We start from the raw sequence: 14,301 nt of genomic DNA on the forward strand, positions 1-14,301 counted from the left end.
ATTTTTTTAACTTAATAACAAGTCATTAGACATGTAGAAATAATGAAACATATAAAAATAAATAATTAAATTTGTTTATAATAATATAATAAAATATTATAAAATAATAAAGATCTAATTAACATAATTGTTCAACGTGAAAACTGAAAATTTAGGTTGCGTTTGTTCCAGAAAATAAGATAAAATAAGATACTGAGAATAAAATATAAAAGATAGATATATAAAATTTTATATTTTTGTATTTTGTTTAGTGATAAATTAAAATAAATTATAAAAATTTAATTTATTTTTTTTCATTCAAAAAATTTCAAACAAAAAATATAATAATAAAAAATTAATAAAAATAATAAAAAAATAAAAAATAAAATATATTTTTTATTAATATTTTTATGTTATTCTTATCATAATAAATACAAAATATATTAATTTTGAGTCTTTCAATATATTATATCTATTTATATCTCTTCTGTCTAAATGAAATTTTATATTTTTATATTTTTATTTTAGTGTCTTATTTTCATAAATAAAAGTATAGGATATTAACATATTATCTACTAATTTATTGTTAATAATAATTAATTATTATATTTTAAATATATATATAAAGAGATACATCTAAAAAATATATTTATAAAGATACTTTTATTAAACATAATTATAAAAAAATATTTTTATTAAATACATCTATAAAAATACTTTTATAAAATATAATTATAAATAAGAATGGACAGAAACGATAGCTTTTTCCTAAACAAATACAGCCTTACAAAACGGTTAGATGATAATTTAGTCGACAAAGAATGACTTTTGTATGTTATTGCAAGTTGTTAATTTTTCTATACCATTTCTGCGCACTTGACTGGTTCTAATGACACTCTTTTTCCTTCGCCTTTTCCTTTTCCCTTTCAAACTTCTCCTTCCTCCTCCAAACTCTCTCTCTCTCTCTCAACACAACAGTGGTAGTGTGTCATGCCTTGTGGCCCCTACCCTCTCCTCCCACTTGCTCCTACCTTCTCTCTCTCTTTCTCTTTCTATCTTGAAGCCTCTTATGTTATGGTCTTCTGCTTCCACTCTTTCCTTTCTCCATAACCGTGAGAGATTCATGCTTGCGCCCTCCGATAAGGGACATGTTTCCGCTTCTTTAGCCTTCTCTCAATTCAACGAGATATGAAGAACATTCTCAAGAAGCTTCATATCATGCCTACTACTAACCAATCACAAGAGGACCAAGCTCCTGCTTCATCAAGGTCCAATAAGAAGATTTCTAATTGGTTGCATTCTGTATCCAATAGGCAGACTCCGACTCCGACTCCGGCGACGGCGACGGAGACGGATCCTTCTGATTCACTTGCCGGTGGCGGTTTGGATTCGGCGCCGTCTAGCACTTTTAGGGAACCTGAAGTGGAGGACGACGACGAAGAAGAAGAATATCAGATACAACTTGCTTTAGAGCTTAGTGCAAGGGAGGATCCTGAGGCCGTTCAGATTGAAGCTGTTAAGCAGATTAGTTTGGGATCCTGTGATCCTCATAACACGCCGGCACAAGTCGTTTCATATCGGTACTGGGTAATCGTCTCTATCCACTTTTAACTCCATTCACTTTAGGTTCAGTTTTCATTGTTGCTGTTTCAATTATGGACATGAACAAAAGAATTTGGAAGAACATTATTTTTTTGAAGATATGTCGATTCTCATGCAGGGATGGTACTTCATTTACATAATCTGAAGCTTCGATTTCTGTTTGAGAGAGAGAGAGTGTGTATAGCAGAAGGAAATTTATCAAGAGAAAGATAGAGGATCTCTTGTTGCCAGGATTTTGGCATTGTTATAATTAATAGACATTCTGATCATTGAGTGGTGCTGTTAGATAACCTGTCCTTTAAGAAACCTTTTAAGTAAACGGTGCCGGCCTCCCTAGATGATTGATGTATGAATGTCCAATCTCTGTTAATCTCGGATCAAAGAAAGAAAAGGATAATATAATCTTAAAATGGGTAGGCTTTGAGGCACCTGCTTAGCAATGTTTACTAGGATAGACACATCATGATTTTATCTCTAATTTGTCCTACATTAACTCCTTTCTAACTTATCTCATATCGTAGATTTATGTGCTTCACAGAATTACAATGCTCTTGGTTTTGATGACAAGATCTCGGATGGTTTCTATGATCTGTATGGGACTGTGACCGAGTCGAACTCTGCAAGAATGCCATGCCTTTTGGATCTGCAAGGAACATCAACTTCAGATTCTGTCACTTGGGAAGCAATCTTGGTCAATAGGGCTGCAGATTCCAGTTTGTTGAAACTCGAGCAGGAGGCCCAAGAGCTGGCAGCTAAGGCAAGAAAAGATTTTGAGGTAGTTGTAGATAGTAATTTGGTGCATAAGCTTGCTATCTTAGTGGCTGACTACATGGGTGGACCAGTTGAAGATCCTGAAAGCATGGCAAGAGCCTGGAGGAGTCTCACTTACAGTCTAAAAGCAACCCTTGGTAGTATGGTGTTACCACTGGGCTCACTGACCATAGGATTGGCTAGGCATCGTGCCTTGTTGTTTAAGGTACTTGCCCCAACATTTTCTTAACTGATTTGCATTTCAAATAAGAATAATCCCATCCGTCATTGACGTAAGCCTTGGTACTACAATAAGTGAGATTTGTGCCAATACGAAATTCTTAGATCACATTAACAGAATTAGCCATCATCACAATGTGTAATGAGATTCCATCATCATTTTTAATAAAAATGTTTCCTCTATATTGTGTGTAGGTTTTAGCTGATAGTGTGGGCATCCCATGTCAGCTGGTGAAAGGACTACAATATACAGGATCCGACGATGTGGCTATGAACTTTGTCAAGATTGATGACGGGAGGTAACTATCAGATGTGTATTCTGGCGATACAAGGAAGCTGAATTGTTTTGTTTGTATGTGGTTCTCTTCATGGTCTTGGAGACTAAAAAAACTTAATGCTCGCATGCATTGCTTTACTTGTTACGTCGTCATCAATAGTTTGATGAGAATTTATGTTCAGTGCTTCATCCATTGTATAATGTTCTATACCATAGAAGATGTATTTTGTCATTAGTCCATGTGCTGATCTTTTTTGCCTTCCGTTATGTGTCATTCGATTAACTTTTTCAATTACTCACTTATATTTGTCTGTAGCTGAAAGTTCTTTATTTTTGTTGTTGTAATTTTCTAAAGTGGGAGATGCAAAGCCTTGTTATTATGTATCTATAAGTTGCGTTTGATATGAATTTCAGGGAGTACATTGTTGACCTGATGGCTGATCCAGGAACACTTATTCCTTCTGATGCAGCTGGATCACACATTGACTATGATGAATCTTCTTTTGTAGCTACTCCTTCATCAAGAGACCTTGACTCCTCTCGTATGGCATCATTTGGCAGTGGGGTTGGAAGTTCATTTGATGGAACTCTAGACTTTGGGACTCAAGATAAAGGAAACAGATCAAAACATTCTGTCCATGCAGGGAAAGCATCTGATGTAATCAGTCCCACTACAGGCAGGGAAGAAGTAAAGAATGCCATAGATAAATTCAAAGGTGTTAGTAATGTGGAAAAGGTCATAGTGAGAGAATCTCCTAGCAGACTTAATTATCCATATATGCATGGAAGATCTCCTTCTTGGACTGAAGGGATCAGTTCCCCTGCAGTGCATGGAATGAAAGTTAAAGATGTCTCCCAATATATGATTGATGCTGCAAAGGAGAACCCTAAATTAGCTCAAAAGCTTCATGATGTTTTACTTGAAAGTGGCGTTGTTGCTCCTCCAAACCTATTTACTGAAGTTTATCAGGAGCAGCTAGGTTCCCCATCTGAGGCAAATTTTCCAGTTGATGAAAAAGGTGAATCAAAACAGGGACGTATACAGCAAGAAACTAAGGTTGATGATAATCAAGGTCTTGCTCAGTTTTTACCTCCTTTGCCCCTTCAGAGAGTACATGCCAAAGCAAGTCCTCGCAGTCAGCTGGACCATTCTAAGCCTTTAGAGGGTTTGGGAGTCAACTTACCTCTTGATACAAGGGAGGCTACTGGACAGCAAATATCGTCTCAGGCAGAAGCAACTCAGGTAAAATATGGGAAAAATGTCCCAGTTGCTGCGGCTGCTGCTGCCGCCGCTGCTGTTGTTGCATCTTCTATGGTAGTTGCTGTGGCGAAGTCAAGCACTGATTCAAATCTTGAGATTCCAGTAGCAGCAGCTGCCACTGCTACTGCTGCAGCTGTAGTAGCAACCACTGCCGCTGTCAATAAACAGTATGAGCAGGGTAGTCGAAGTGATGCAGATGCAGAGGGTTTTGGTCATGATCTGAGGGGTAATAGTGACGGAGAGCATGTTGCTTTAGGAGCAAACTCAGAGGGCGAGAGAATATCTGATAGATCAGCAAGAAGTGATAGTGCAAAATCGGATTCTGCCCTAGATGATGTTGCTGAGTATGACATTCCATGGGAGGAAATCATGATTGGCGAGCGTATTGGGCTTGGTATTAACTGTTTATTGCTCTCCACATTGTTTTGCATGCTGCTTCTATGCATACACTTACATGCACTTTTATTTATCTTGTATTACATTGAAAGACTTGATTGCGACTGTGTGCCATATTTTTTGTGGCAGGATCATATGGGGAAGTGTACCACGGTGATTGGCATGGAACTGTGAGTCTCCCCCTTCGTCTTCTCTCTCTCTCTCTCTCTCTCTCTATATATATATATATATATATATATATGAACCTATTCAATTATATCATTTTTCTCCCTTTCTTATGTGTGCTATCTCTTTTACATCTATTTTTTTTTTTTGGGCGACTTCTTTTACATCTATTGCTTTGTTGACAATCAAATGTCAACTAAATGCTTCTGTTTTGTAAGTCCAAGTGAAAAAAATTAAAAACCTAATTTTATTAATTGAAAGTGTTTTCGATTCATTTTTCTTTCTGTTCAAAGTAATCATCTGTTTAAAATGCCAACTTTACTTCTAGGCTGTTACCTGAATTGGCTTCTCCCATTCATTGTTATCCGTGATCTTGTGAATGTTTTCCTATTATCTTGTAAATTATAGACCTTTTTATGCATATTTAGTTATATACAAACATGTTTCTGCTCTTTTCATCTGTAGGAAGTTGCTGTAAAGAGGTTTCTAGATCAAGTTATCTCCGGTGAATTACTTGAAGAGTTCAAAAGTGAGGTATAGGCTACTCTACTTCCCACTGTTTATTTGGCAACTTCTACTCATTTGTACTCCCAGTTGATTATCTAGAGATGTATAATTGTTCCCAAGTCTCAGTCCACCAACAGTAACATTAGGGTGCCATCCAAAATTCTTCTACCACATATTTGTATAATTCACTATTATTGATGGGCCTTTTGTCAAACTAAAGCACTATATAAAAACTTTGAGAACTCTCCAACATCATCTCATTCAATTATCATGTTTATCTGATGAAACTTCTTCTGTTATCTTCTGTGGTAAATTGAAGTTGGAAAGTTATTAAAATTAACAGGCTTAACTACTTTGACCAGCTGAATTACATGTTTTGTCATGTCTAGAAACTACTTGACTAATTATATGTAATAATTCTATTTTTTTTTTATCAAGATTCACTAATTCAAAATACTTTCAGAAGTACTTTTGTTTTACTTCTGCAAACATTTTTTAGCATTGGTTGTTTTGTTTGTCTACTGTCTTGTTTACATAATGCATGGCTCCCTTTTGAATTTTGAATACTTCTTTCTGTGGGAGGATGACTGATGTTCTTATTTGATTTATAATGTAAATTGCAATAGGTCCAAATAATGAAGAGACTAAGGCATCCAAATGTTGTTCTCTTCATGGGAGCTGTAACCCGGCCACCAAATCTTTCTATTGTTACTGAATTTCTTCCTAGGTAACTTTTCTTCATTTTCTGCGCTGGACCCAAGATTGTAGATTTCCAACATTTTGGATGTCTATTCTCTACCACTACTCTATGAGAAGACTAATGCTACATCTATAAAAATGCTTTCTAAATATAATATTATCTATAAAAATGCTTTCTAGATATAATATTAAGGTTGGGCTAAATTTATTGTTAGCCTAATCCAACCCTATGCAGGCTGATTGAATGGTTGACGCCTTTTCCCTTTTCTTTCCCAAATAATGAGATGTAGATTGTCTTTTGCAGAGGGAGTTTGTATAGGTTAATTCACCGACCTAACAATCAACTAGATGAGCGAAGGCGGTTGAGGATGGCCTTAGATGCTGTAGGGAAATTTTTTATTTTTTAAGTAAAATCCATAGTCATAGCAAATTATTAATATAGTGACAACTGAATCTCACTTGATATAATATGTCTCTTCTGACTATTTAGGCTCGTGGAATGAACTATTTGCACAGCTGCTCTCCAGTAATAGTGCATCGTGATTTGAAGTCCCCTAATCTTCTTGTAGACAAAAACTGGGTTGTAAAGGTGGCAATCAAATCTTGTGTTAATGTTAAAGCATGGTGAATGCTATTTTTTGATGTGGTATATCATAATTTCTGTTTTTTGAATAGGTTTGTGATTTTGGTTTATCACGAATGAAGCATAGTACATTCCTTTCTTCCAGATCAACTGCAGGAACGGTAAGCACAATCATAATTTTTATTTTCCGCGTCCAACAGCTATCATATTCCCCCTTTTTTTATTGATTAGTTCCTTCATACTATAATATAAACATTGGCTAATCCAGACACTTGCTATAGCTTTTAACAATTAGAAGTATTAAACAGTATTTTCAAAAGACCGAGGGTTTTCTTCCCCTTTTTGGAACTTCTGCCTGTTGCCTTTAGGTACTGTTTTCTTAGAGCTCCTTATTAGGGCCTTCATTTTCTTGCATTATCATTGTATTGTCTGCATTGATGAAATGAAACTTCAAGACTGCTATTGGGTATGCTAGTTACTTCATTATGTATTATATGCTTCAGGCTGAGTGGATGGCTCCAGAAGTCTTAAGAAATGAGCTTTCCAATGAAAAGTAAGCTTTATTATTCTTGGTATTTCTTAATTTGACTAAGGGAGAGGAAGGTGTTATTAAAACTAAATACAGTTCCTTTCTCTCTTTATTTACTTGAAGATTAATCCTTGTGCTTGCCAATACATTTTAGGCTGTTGCTATGATATGTTTTATGTTGTTTACATTAGCATATGTTGAATATAAATAGACAATTTAATGGATATATTTCATACTTTGTTGAGTATTATTATTATTATTATTATTATTGGTATTTTTTAATTTGACTAAGGGAGAGGAAGGTGTTATTAAAACTAAATACAGTTCCTTTCTCTCTTTATTTACTTGAAGATTAATCCTTGTGCTTGCCAATACATTTTAGGCTGTTGCTATGATATGTTTTATGTTGTTTACATTAGCATATGTTGAATATAAATAGACAATTTAATGGATATATTTCATACTTTGTTGAGTATTATTATTATTATTATTATTATTATTATTATTATTATTATTATTATTATTATTATTATTATTCTTGGTATTTCTTAATTTGACTAAGGGAGAGGAAGGTGTTATTAAAACTAAATACAGTTCCTTTCTCTCTTTATTTACTTGAAGATTAATCCTTGTGCTTGCCAATACATTTTAGGCTGTTGCTATGATATGTTTTATGTTGTTTACATTAGCATATGTTGAATATAAATAGACAATTTAATGGATATATTTCATACTTTGTTGAGTATTATTATTATTATTATTATTATTATTATTATTATTATTATTATTATTATTATTATTATTTCTTAATTTGACTAAGGGAGAGGAAGGTGTTATTAAAACTAAATACAGTTCCTTTCTCTCTTTATTTACTTGAAGATTAATCCTTGTGCTTGCCAATACATTTTAGGCTGTTGCTATGATATGTTTTATGTTGTTTACATTAGCATATGTCGAATATAAATAGACAATTTAATGGATATATTTCATACTTTGTTGAGTATTATTATTATTATTATTATTCTCCATGCCTGCTTGGTTACAGAATTGTGTAGAGATAACTAGGGATGCTATATGGAGGGTTCTGGACTATAAATTGAAGAATGTGTTTAAGGAATTAGAATATGGTATCTGACAGCTTCTCTTCAGGCTCACTTTGTTTACTTATTTCTTTTCGGCGAAGCATTGTTGTAATTCCCTTTCTCTCTCGCAAAGTTCCTTCTTTTATCAACTGAAAGAAATAGTGAAGCCTGTTTACTTTGATGATTTCTGTTAGCGTCATGAACTGGCTCCCTTATCTCAGATCTATCCTCTCATTGGCTTTGCAATTTAAATCATCATTGCTTTTATAATGATTACAAGTTGTGATGCATTTTCTAGGTGTGATGTGTATAGCTTTGGGGTTATATTGTGGGAACTCTCTACACTGCAGCAACCATGGGAAGGAATGAATCCAATGCAAGTTGTTGGTGCTGTTGGTTTCCAACATCGGCGTCTTGACATTCCAGATGATGTGGACCCTGCAGTGGCAGATATCATCAGGCAATGCTGGCAGACGTGAGTGTAACATTTCAATAATTTTGACCCTCCATTCTCACTAGTGACCAGGATATGTTATTGTTGTTTTCATTAAACCAGATAGAATGTTACTGTGCCATAGTCTGACGTCTGAGAAATAGTGTTGATTTATGATTCAAATCTTTACTTACAGATAGATGCATAACTGTGAATTTGATCGTTTAAAGGGTATAAATACACGTATATATGTCTGTGATAGTACATTTCATTTACTTATGTTATGCATGACCAGATATGCTGCATTTTGTATTACAGAGATCCAAAGTTGAGACCCACGTTTGCCGAAATTATGGCTGCTTTGAAGCCATTGCAGAAGCCCATTACTGGTTCTCAAGTGGTAAGAACAAGTGGTCAGTCATCCAGAGCTGCCGAAGGCCCTGCATGATAGTAGAACATTATACAGCTAACTGAATCTTTAATTTTGCTGGTAAAAAATTGAGGGCAAGTTGTAGAGTATTTTGCCATTTGGAATCAAAGAAACTGAATGGTTGAAGATCATCGTCTAACGTACACTGTCACTGGACTACTCTTGCTCCTTTCCTTTGTTTTCTGCTTGATTCCTCACCGACTCTATTCTCTTGTGCAATCATTGCCAGGTTGTACCATTTGTTTTGTACAAAATTCTTTGGGAAAATGTTGTAATCAATCAGTTTTTAAGTTTTGATGTCCATAGAATAACTATGATAGTTGCAGCTCTAAGTGTAACTTGAAAAGAAAAGAAAGGAAAGGAAGGCATAGCAACAAGTGAAATTTGTTTGCTGCTGTACTGTTATTACATAATTAGTGACCATGTAAATGTGCTTCAATTACTAGTATTTCCTTCCTTTTCTCTGTTTATGCACATTCATGTGCTTTTGATTATTGGATATGGTTTCTTGCATTCTCTTTCCTGATGAATACTTTGGGTGTTTGGAGAGAAGGGTGCTGATTTTGGCACTTGTAGAGTACAATGTTGAAGTTGCTCCATTGCACCAGATTAGCAATTAAGTATGATGATTGATGGAGGCGTTTCTTTCCAACAAGTACTGTAAATTTAGAGTATCAGTTTACACCGTTTTCTCTAGATCAAAATAGATGGAAGGAATGTATATGACGATAGTTGTCAAAATTGAACCAAAACAGTCGGTTCAACTGAAGAAACCGGTAATGGCCATCGGTCTGGTTTGATTGCCATGCAATCAACTCGGTAACTCGGCTAGTCAAGGGGGAGCAAACTAATAGTAATGGACTAAAGATATAGTAAACAGGAATAAAGATACAAAATTTTCTTAATTCAATTTTTTTTAATTTAATTTTAAGAAATTATTAGTGTAAATAAGTGCATGTTTGGGCGCCATTATTTTGTTAAAAAAAAGATCTTTTTTCAATGAAAAAAGATCTTTTTTTATTTTTTAACGTGTTTGGCAAATTTTTAGTAGTAAAAGTAAAAGCACTAGTAAAATAAAAAAAAAGATCTTTTTTGAGAAGCTGTAATTTACATTTTTTTTAAAAGATCTTTTTTCCTTAAAAAAAAAGATGTTTTTTATGTAATAAATAAACAAAAAAGTACTTTTATACTGTTATACCCAAACATAATTGATAGATAAAAAAACCTTTTTATATGAGATATCCAAACATAAAATTACTTTTACTTCTCTATAAGATCTTTTAAAAAAAGATAACTCAAAAAAAGATCTTTTTTTAAAAACTCACCCAAACCAGCCCTAAGTCTATTACTAAGTGTTTTTTAATAAAAATAACTAATTTTTATATAAATATTAAATAAATAATTATTTAAAAGAATAAATGTGATTAAATGCTTTGTAACCAGCATCAATATTAATTGAAAGAGAGAGATTTATCCTCGGCCATCTTGCTTTACTCATCAGCAAAATGTTTATATTTTATTTTGTAGATTGGTTATCACTGTCTAACTATTTTATTCTTTCATTCTTCTTCATCAGTTAGCAATTTCATAATAATGTTATCTGTCCGAATAGCAGTGATGATAGTATTGAATTAAATCGTCACAATAAAAATTATTATTAATCATATAATGCGCGGGAACTCTGTTCGAAAACAGTTAGGTAGTTTCAGCTTGAGAAAGAAGAAGAAGCAACAATCTCCTTCCACAGACGCAGAGATTTTGAAATGGAACAAGGCTATCTCCACTCACATGCGCAATGGCGAATGCGACTCAGCCCTCCGCTTATTCGACTCGATGCCTCATCGAACCTCCGTCTCCTACAACACCATGATCTCCGGCTACCTCAGGAACGGCCACTTCCACCTTGCAACCAACCTGTTCGACAAAATGCCCCAAAGGGATTTGTTTTCCTGGAATGTCATGCTTACTGGATACATCAGGAATCGGAGGCTCGGTGATGCCCGCAAGCTGTTTGAACGAATGCCCCAAAAGGATGTTGTGTCCTGGAATGCCATGCTCTCTGGGTATGCCCAGAATGGCTATGTAGACGATGCAAGAGAGGTGTTTGAGAACATGCCTGAAAAGAATTCCATCTCGTGGAATGGGCTGCTCGCAGCTTATGTTCAGAACGGAAAATTCGAGGAGGCTTGTCGCTTGTTTGAGTCCAAGTCAAACTGGGATTTGATTTCTTGGAATTGTTTGATGGCTGGGTATTTGAAGAGGAACATGTTAGGTGGTGCTAGGCGGCTTTTTGACCAGATGCCTGTTAGGGATAACATTTCGTGGAATACTATGATTACTGGTTATACCCAGGATGGAGATATGCTGGAAGCCAGGAGATTGTTCAATGAGTGTCCAATACGGGATGTGTTCTCGTGGACAGCAATGGTGTCGGGATATACACAGAATGGGATGTTGGATGAAGCAAGAAGGATTTTTGATGAAATGCCATTGAAAAATGAGGTCTCATACAATGCAATGGTTGCCGGATATGTGCAGAGCAAGGAAATGGACATAGCAAGGGACTTGTTTGAGGCAATGCCTTGTCGGAATATTAGTTCATGGAATACCATGATTACTGGATATTGTCAGAATGATGATATAACCCAGGCTAGGAACTTGTTTGATAAGATGCCTCAGCGTGATTCTGTGTCTTGGGCAGCTATAATTGCTGGTTATGCTCAGACTGGTCATTATGAAGAGGCTTTGAACATGTTTGTTGCGATGAAACGAGATGGAGAAAGTTTAAATAGGGGTACCTTTAGTTGTGCTTTGAGCTCTTGTGCTGATATTGCAGCTTTGGAATTAGGGAAACAAGTTCACGGGCAAGCGGTGAAGACGGGATATGAGACAGGGTGTTTTGTTGGGAATGCACTTCTTGCAATGTATTTTAAATGTGGCAGCATAGACGAAGCTTATGATATGTTTGAAGCAATAGAAGAGAAAGACATCGTCTCTTGGAACACAATGTTAGCTGGTTATGCTAGGCATGGATTTGGCAAACAGGCCTTATCAGTATTCGAGTCGATGAACAAAGCAGGTGTTAAACCAGATGAAATTACAATGGTATGCATTTAAATTTTATCCTTAACATGAATTTCTACTACCATGGCTGTCATGATCCACTGTCATCGGCACTTCATTTTTTTCATGGTACTTTCAATTTTTGTTTTTACCTCACCCTTTGTACATAAGAGATCGATAGTCCTGTTTATATTTATTAAATATTAAGAAATTCATTTGCGTAGGATAATATCATTCTTATTATTTATTTAACCACCTATTTATCTCATGAGTTTTCATATAGGTACTCCCTGCTCTAAAGGGAGTCATGCATTTACCGTCTTTCCATAGATACAACTTTGTTAATAGTTGCTTTGCTTATAGGTTTTTCTCGTGTAATTAAATATTGCAATATTCTTCTTTTTACCATTGTTCAGGTGGGTGTTCTGTCTGCCTGTAGTCATACTGGCTTGATTGACAAGGGAACTGAATATTTTTATTCAATGAATGAGATTTATGGTATAACACCAAATCCAAGACATTATGCTTGCATGATTGATCTTCTTGGTAGAGCTGGGCGCCTGGAAGAAGCACAAAACTTAATGAGAAGCATGCCTTTTGAACCAAGTGCTGCAGCATGGGGTACTCTACTAGGTGCTAGCCGTATTCATGGCAATACAGAGCTGGCTGAAAAGGCTGCTGAGATGGTTTTCAAGATGGAGCCTCATAACACAGGAATGTATGTCCTTCTTTCAAATCTATATGCAACTTCAGGCAGATGGGTCGATGTTGGTAAGATGAGATCAAAATTGAGGGACGCCTGTGTGCAGAAAGTACCGGGGTATAGTTGGGTTGAGGTACAAAACAAAATTCATAAATTCACAGTTGGGGACCGCGTCCACCCAGAAAGAGACAAAATATATGCTTTCTTAGAAGAGTTAGATCAGAAAATGAAGCTTGATGGGTATGTTCCATCAACCAAATTGGTTCTGCATGATGTGGAAGAGGAAGAAAAGGAGCACATGCTCAAGTATCACAGTGAGAAATTAGCTGTAGCATTTGGAATTCTGACCATACCTGCTGACAGACCGATACGTGTCATGAAAAACTTGCGTGTGTGTCAAGACTGTCATAATGCCATCAAACACATATCCAAGATTGTTGGAAGGTTGATAATCTTGAGGGACTCCCATCGCTTTCATCACTTCAGTAACGGAATTTGTTCTTGTGGAGATTATTGGTAAGAGTGGAGAGAATATTATTAAAAAGATGAGGAGATTAATGTCATGAAAGAGTTGCTAAGAAGTAGCACTGAGAAGTTCATTGATGGACGCTTCGTTCGTGGCGGAATTAATGTCCAAGTACTGCACCCGCCGCAAAATTATAATCTGATTGTGGAATCAGTGAGCCCGTTTCTTTTCAGAATGAATTCTGGCTTTCAGCATTGACTTCAGCTTTGAATTTGAGAGCTTCCAAAGTCCTGATTCTGATTCGCTAGATGAGGCAGCTGTATTCATTTCTGGTACACCTGATGCTGACATGTTTTCATCTAACACAACCTTGATACTGCCTGCAAAGTTTATTCATAAAATTGAAAATCAAGCAGATGATGATATCCAAGACTTAGAACCATGGTGTCAGCAGAAAGCATACCTCGATTCTGAATTTGAGGAGCACAACTGTACCCTTTGACAAGAAGAAATTGTTAAGAGTAAAAAGTGGTCTAGAGCAAACAAGATTGTGAAGTCCGAACAAGGTATTTGAATGAAAATGTCCAAAAAAACCAATACTATTCTTTGCATTCTCAATAAGCTGGATTATAAGAACCAAAGATGAATGGTTTCGTTAAACACCAGTTAAGTTCAATGAACACCAGTTAGTTGGATACCTCAGATTTCAATGTAGTGTGATTGAAAAAATAATCAATGAAAAAATAATCAAAACAATGAACAACCCATATTTAAGTTCAACAATGTTACAATTTAGGTATACACAAAAAATCAAGTACTAAATTAGACATTCGTAGAGAATACACGTTTAAATACAAAAATACATATTGAAAATGAGTTGAAAAATAAAATTACAAATATATGATGGCTGTACTTTTGGGTATATAAGATTTCGTTTATAGTTATGTGTATATTTATCTTGTTTAAATTAATAAGATTAGAATGTAGGGATGTTTGGAATAATTTAAAAAACAAAATCGATATAATTTGTTACTATTTGTTTCAGATTGATTTTAATTTTTCAATTTAATAAAATTTTATTCGATTTGATTGTGATTTGTATTGTATTAATTATTTTTTTAATGAATAAAAATTCT

The 14,301-nt window shown here is 35.1% G+C and overlaps 2 protein-coding genes across 14 annotated transcripts; both read left to right on the forward strand.

Annotated features, from left to right (window-relative positions):
• The first annotated feature begins 838 nt into the window (after positions 1-838).
• Positions 839-9,446, forward strand: LOC112782598 (probable serine/threonine-protein kinase SIS8). 13 transcript variants are annotated; one of them, XR_011878267.1, is made up of 14 exons: positions 844-1,566; positions 2,120-2,557; positions 2,767-2,870; positions 3,263-4,503; positions 4,635-4,675; positions 5,136-5,204; positions 5,804-5,904; positions 6,181-6,259; positions 6,367-6,465; positions 6,552-6,620; positions 6,963-7,012; positions 8,034-8,178; positions 8,369-8,545; positions 8,822-9,446. XR_011878267.1 is itself a non-coding variant. In XM_072229399.1 (14 exons), exons 3-14 carry the CDS (start codon positions 2,441-2,443, stop codon positions 8,949-8,951), a joined length of 2,277 nt encoding a protein of 758 aa, XP_072085500.1. In that variant the 5' UTR covers positions 858-1,566; positions 2,120-2,356; positions 2,424-2,440; the 3' UTR covers positions 8,952-9,446. The 13 variants fall into 13 exon arrangements, 7 of the variants coding, with proteins under 7 accessions (XP_025680849.1, XP_025680853.1, XP_072085500.1 ...); XR_011878268.1 differs by having other exon boundaries at positions 8,034-8,115; XM_072229399.1 differs by lacking the exon at positions 8,034-8,178 and having other exon boundaries at positions 858-1,566; positions 2,120-2,356; positions 2,424-2,557.
• A 944-nt stretch (positions 9,447-10,390) lies between these two features.
• Positions 10,391-13,932, forward strand: LOC112784939 (pentatricopeptide repeat-containing protein At4g02750). The gene is made up of 2 exons (XM_025828308.3): positions 10,391-12,038; positions 12,413-13,932. Exons 1-2 carry the CDS (start codon positions 10,602-10,604, stop codon positions 13,217-13,219), a joined length of 2,244 nt encoding a protein of 747 aa, XP_025684093.1. The 5' UTR covers positions 10,391-10,601; the 3' UTR covers positions 13,220-13,932.
• The last annotated feature ends 369 nt before the right edge of the window (positions 13,933-14,301 follow it).

The sequence above is a fragment of the Arachis hypogaea genome, chromosome 20 (genome assembly GCF_003086295.3).
Source record: "Arachis hypogaea cultivar Tifrunner chromosome 20, arahy.Tifrunner.gnm2.J5K5, whole genome shotgun sequence".
NCBI classification, from domain to species: domain Eukaryota; kingdom Viridiplantae; phylum Streptophyta; class Magnoliopsida; order Fabales; family Fabaceae; genus Arachis; species Arachis hypogaea.

Bases quoted from the DNA above. Each gene is read 5' to 3' on its own strand.
- LOC112782598 (XM_025825064.3), top strand. From the start codon at position 1,168: ATGAAGAACATTCTCAAGAAGCTTCATATCATGCCTACTACTAACCAA. The intron at 4,504-4,634 runs GTATTAACTGTT...TTTTTGTGGCAG, and splicing joins TGGCGAGCGTATTGGGCTTG to GATCATATGGGGAAGTGTAC. The intron at 8,546-8,821 runs GTGAGTGTAACA...TTTGTATTACAG, and splicing joins ATCAGGCAATGCTGGCAGAC to AGATCCAAAGTTGAGACCCA.
- LOC112784939 (XM_025828308.3), top strand. From the start codon at position 10,602: ATGCGCGGGAACTCTGTTCGAAAACAGTTAGGTAGTTTCAGCTTGAGA. The intron at 12,039-12,412 runs GTATGCATTTAA...ACCATTGTTCAG, and splicing joins AACCAGATGAAATTACAATG to GTGGGTGTTCTGTCTGCCTG.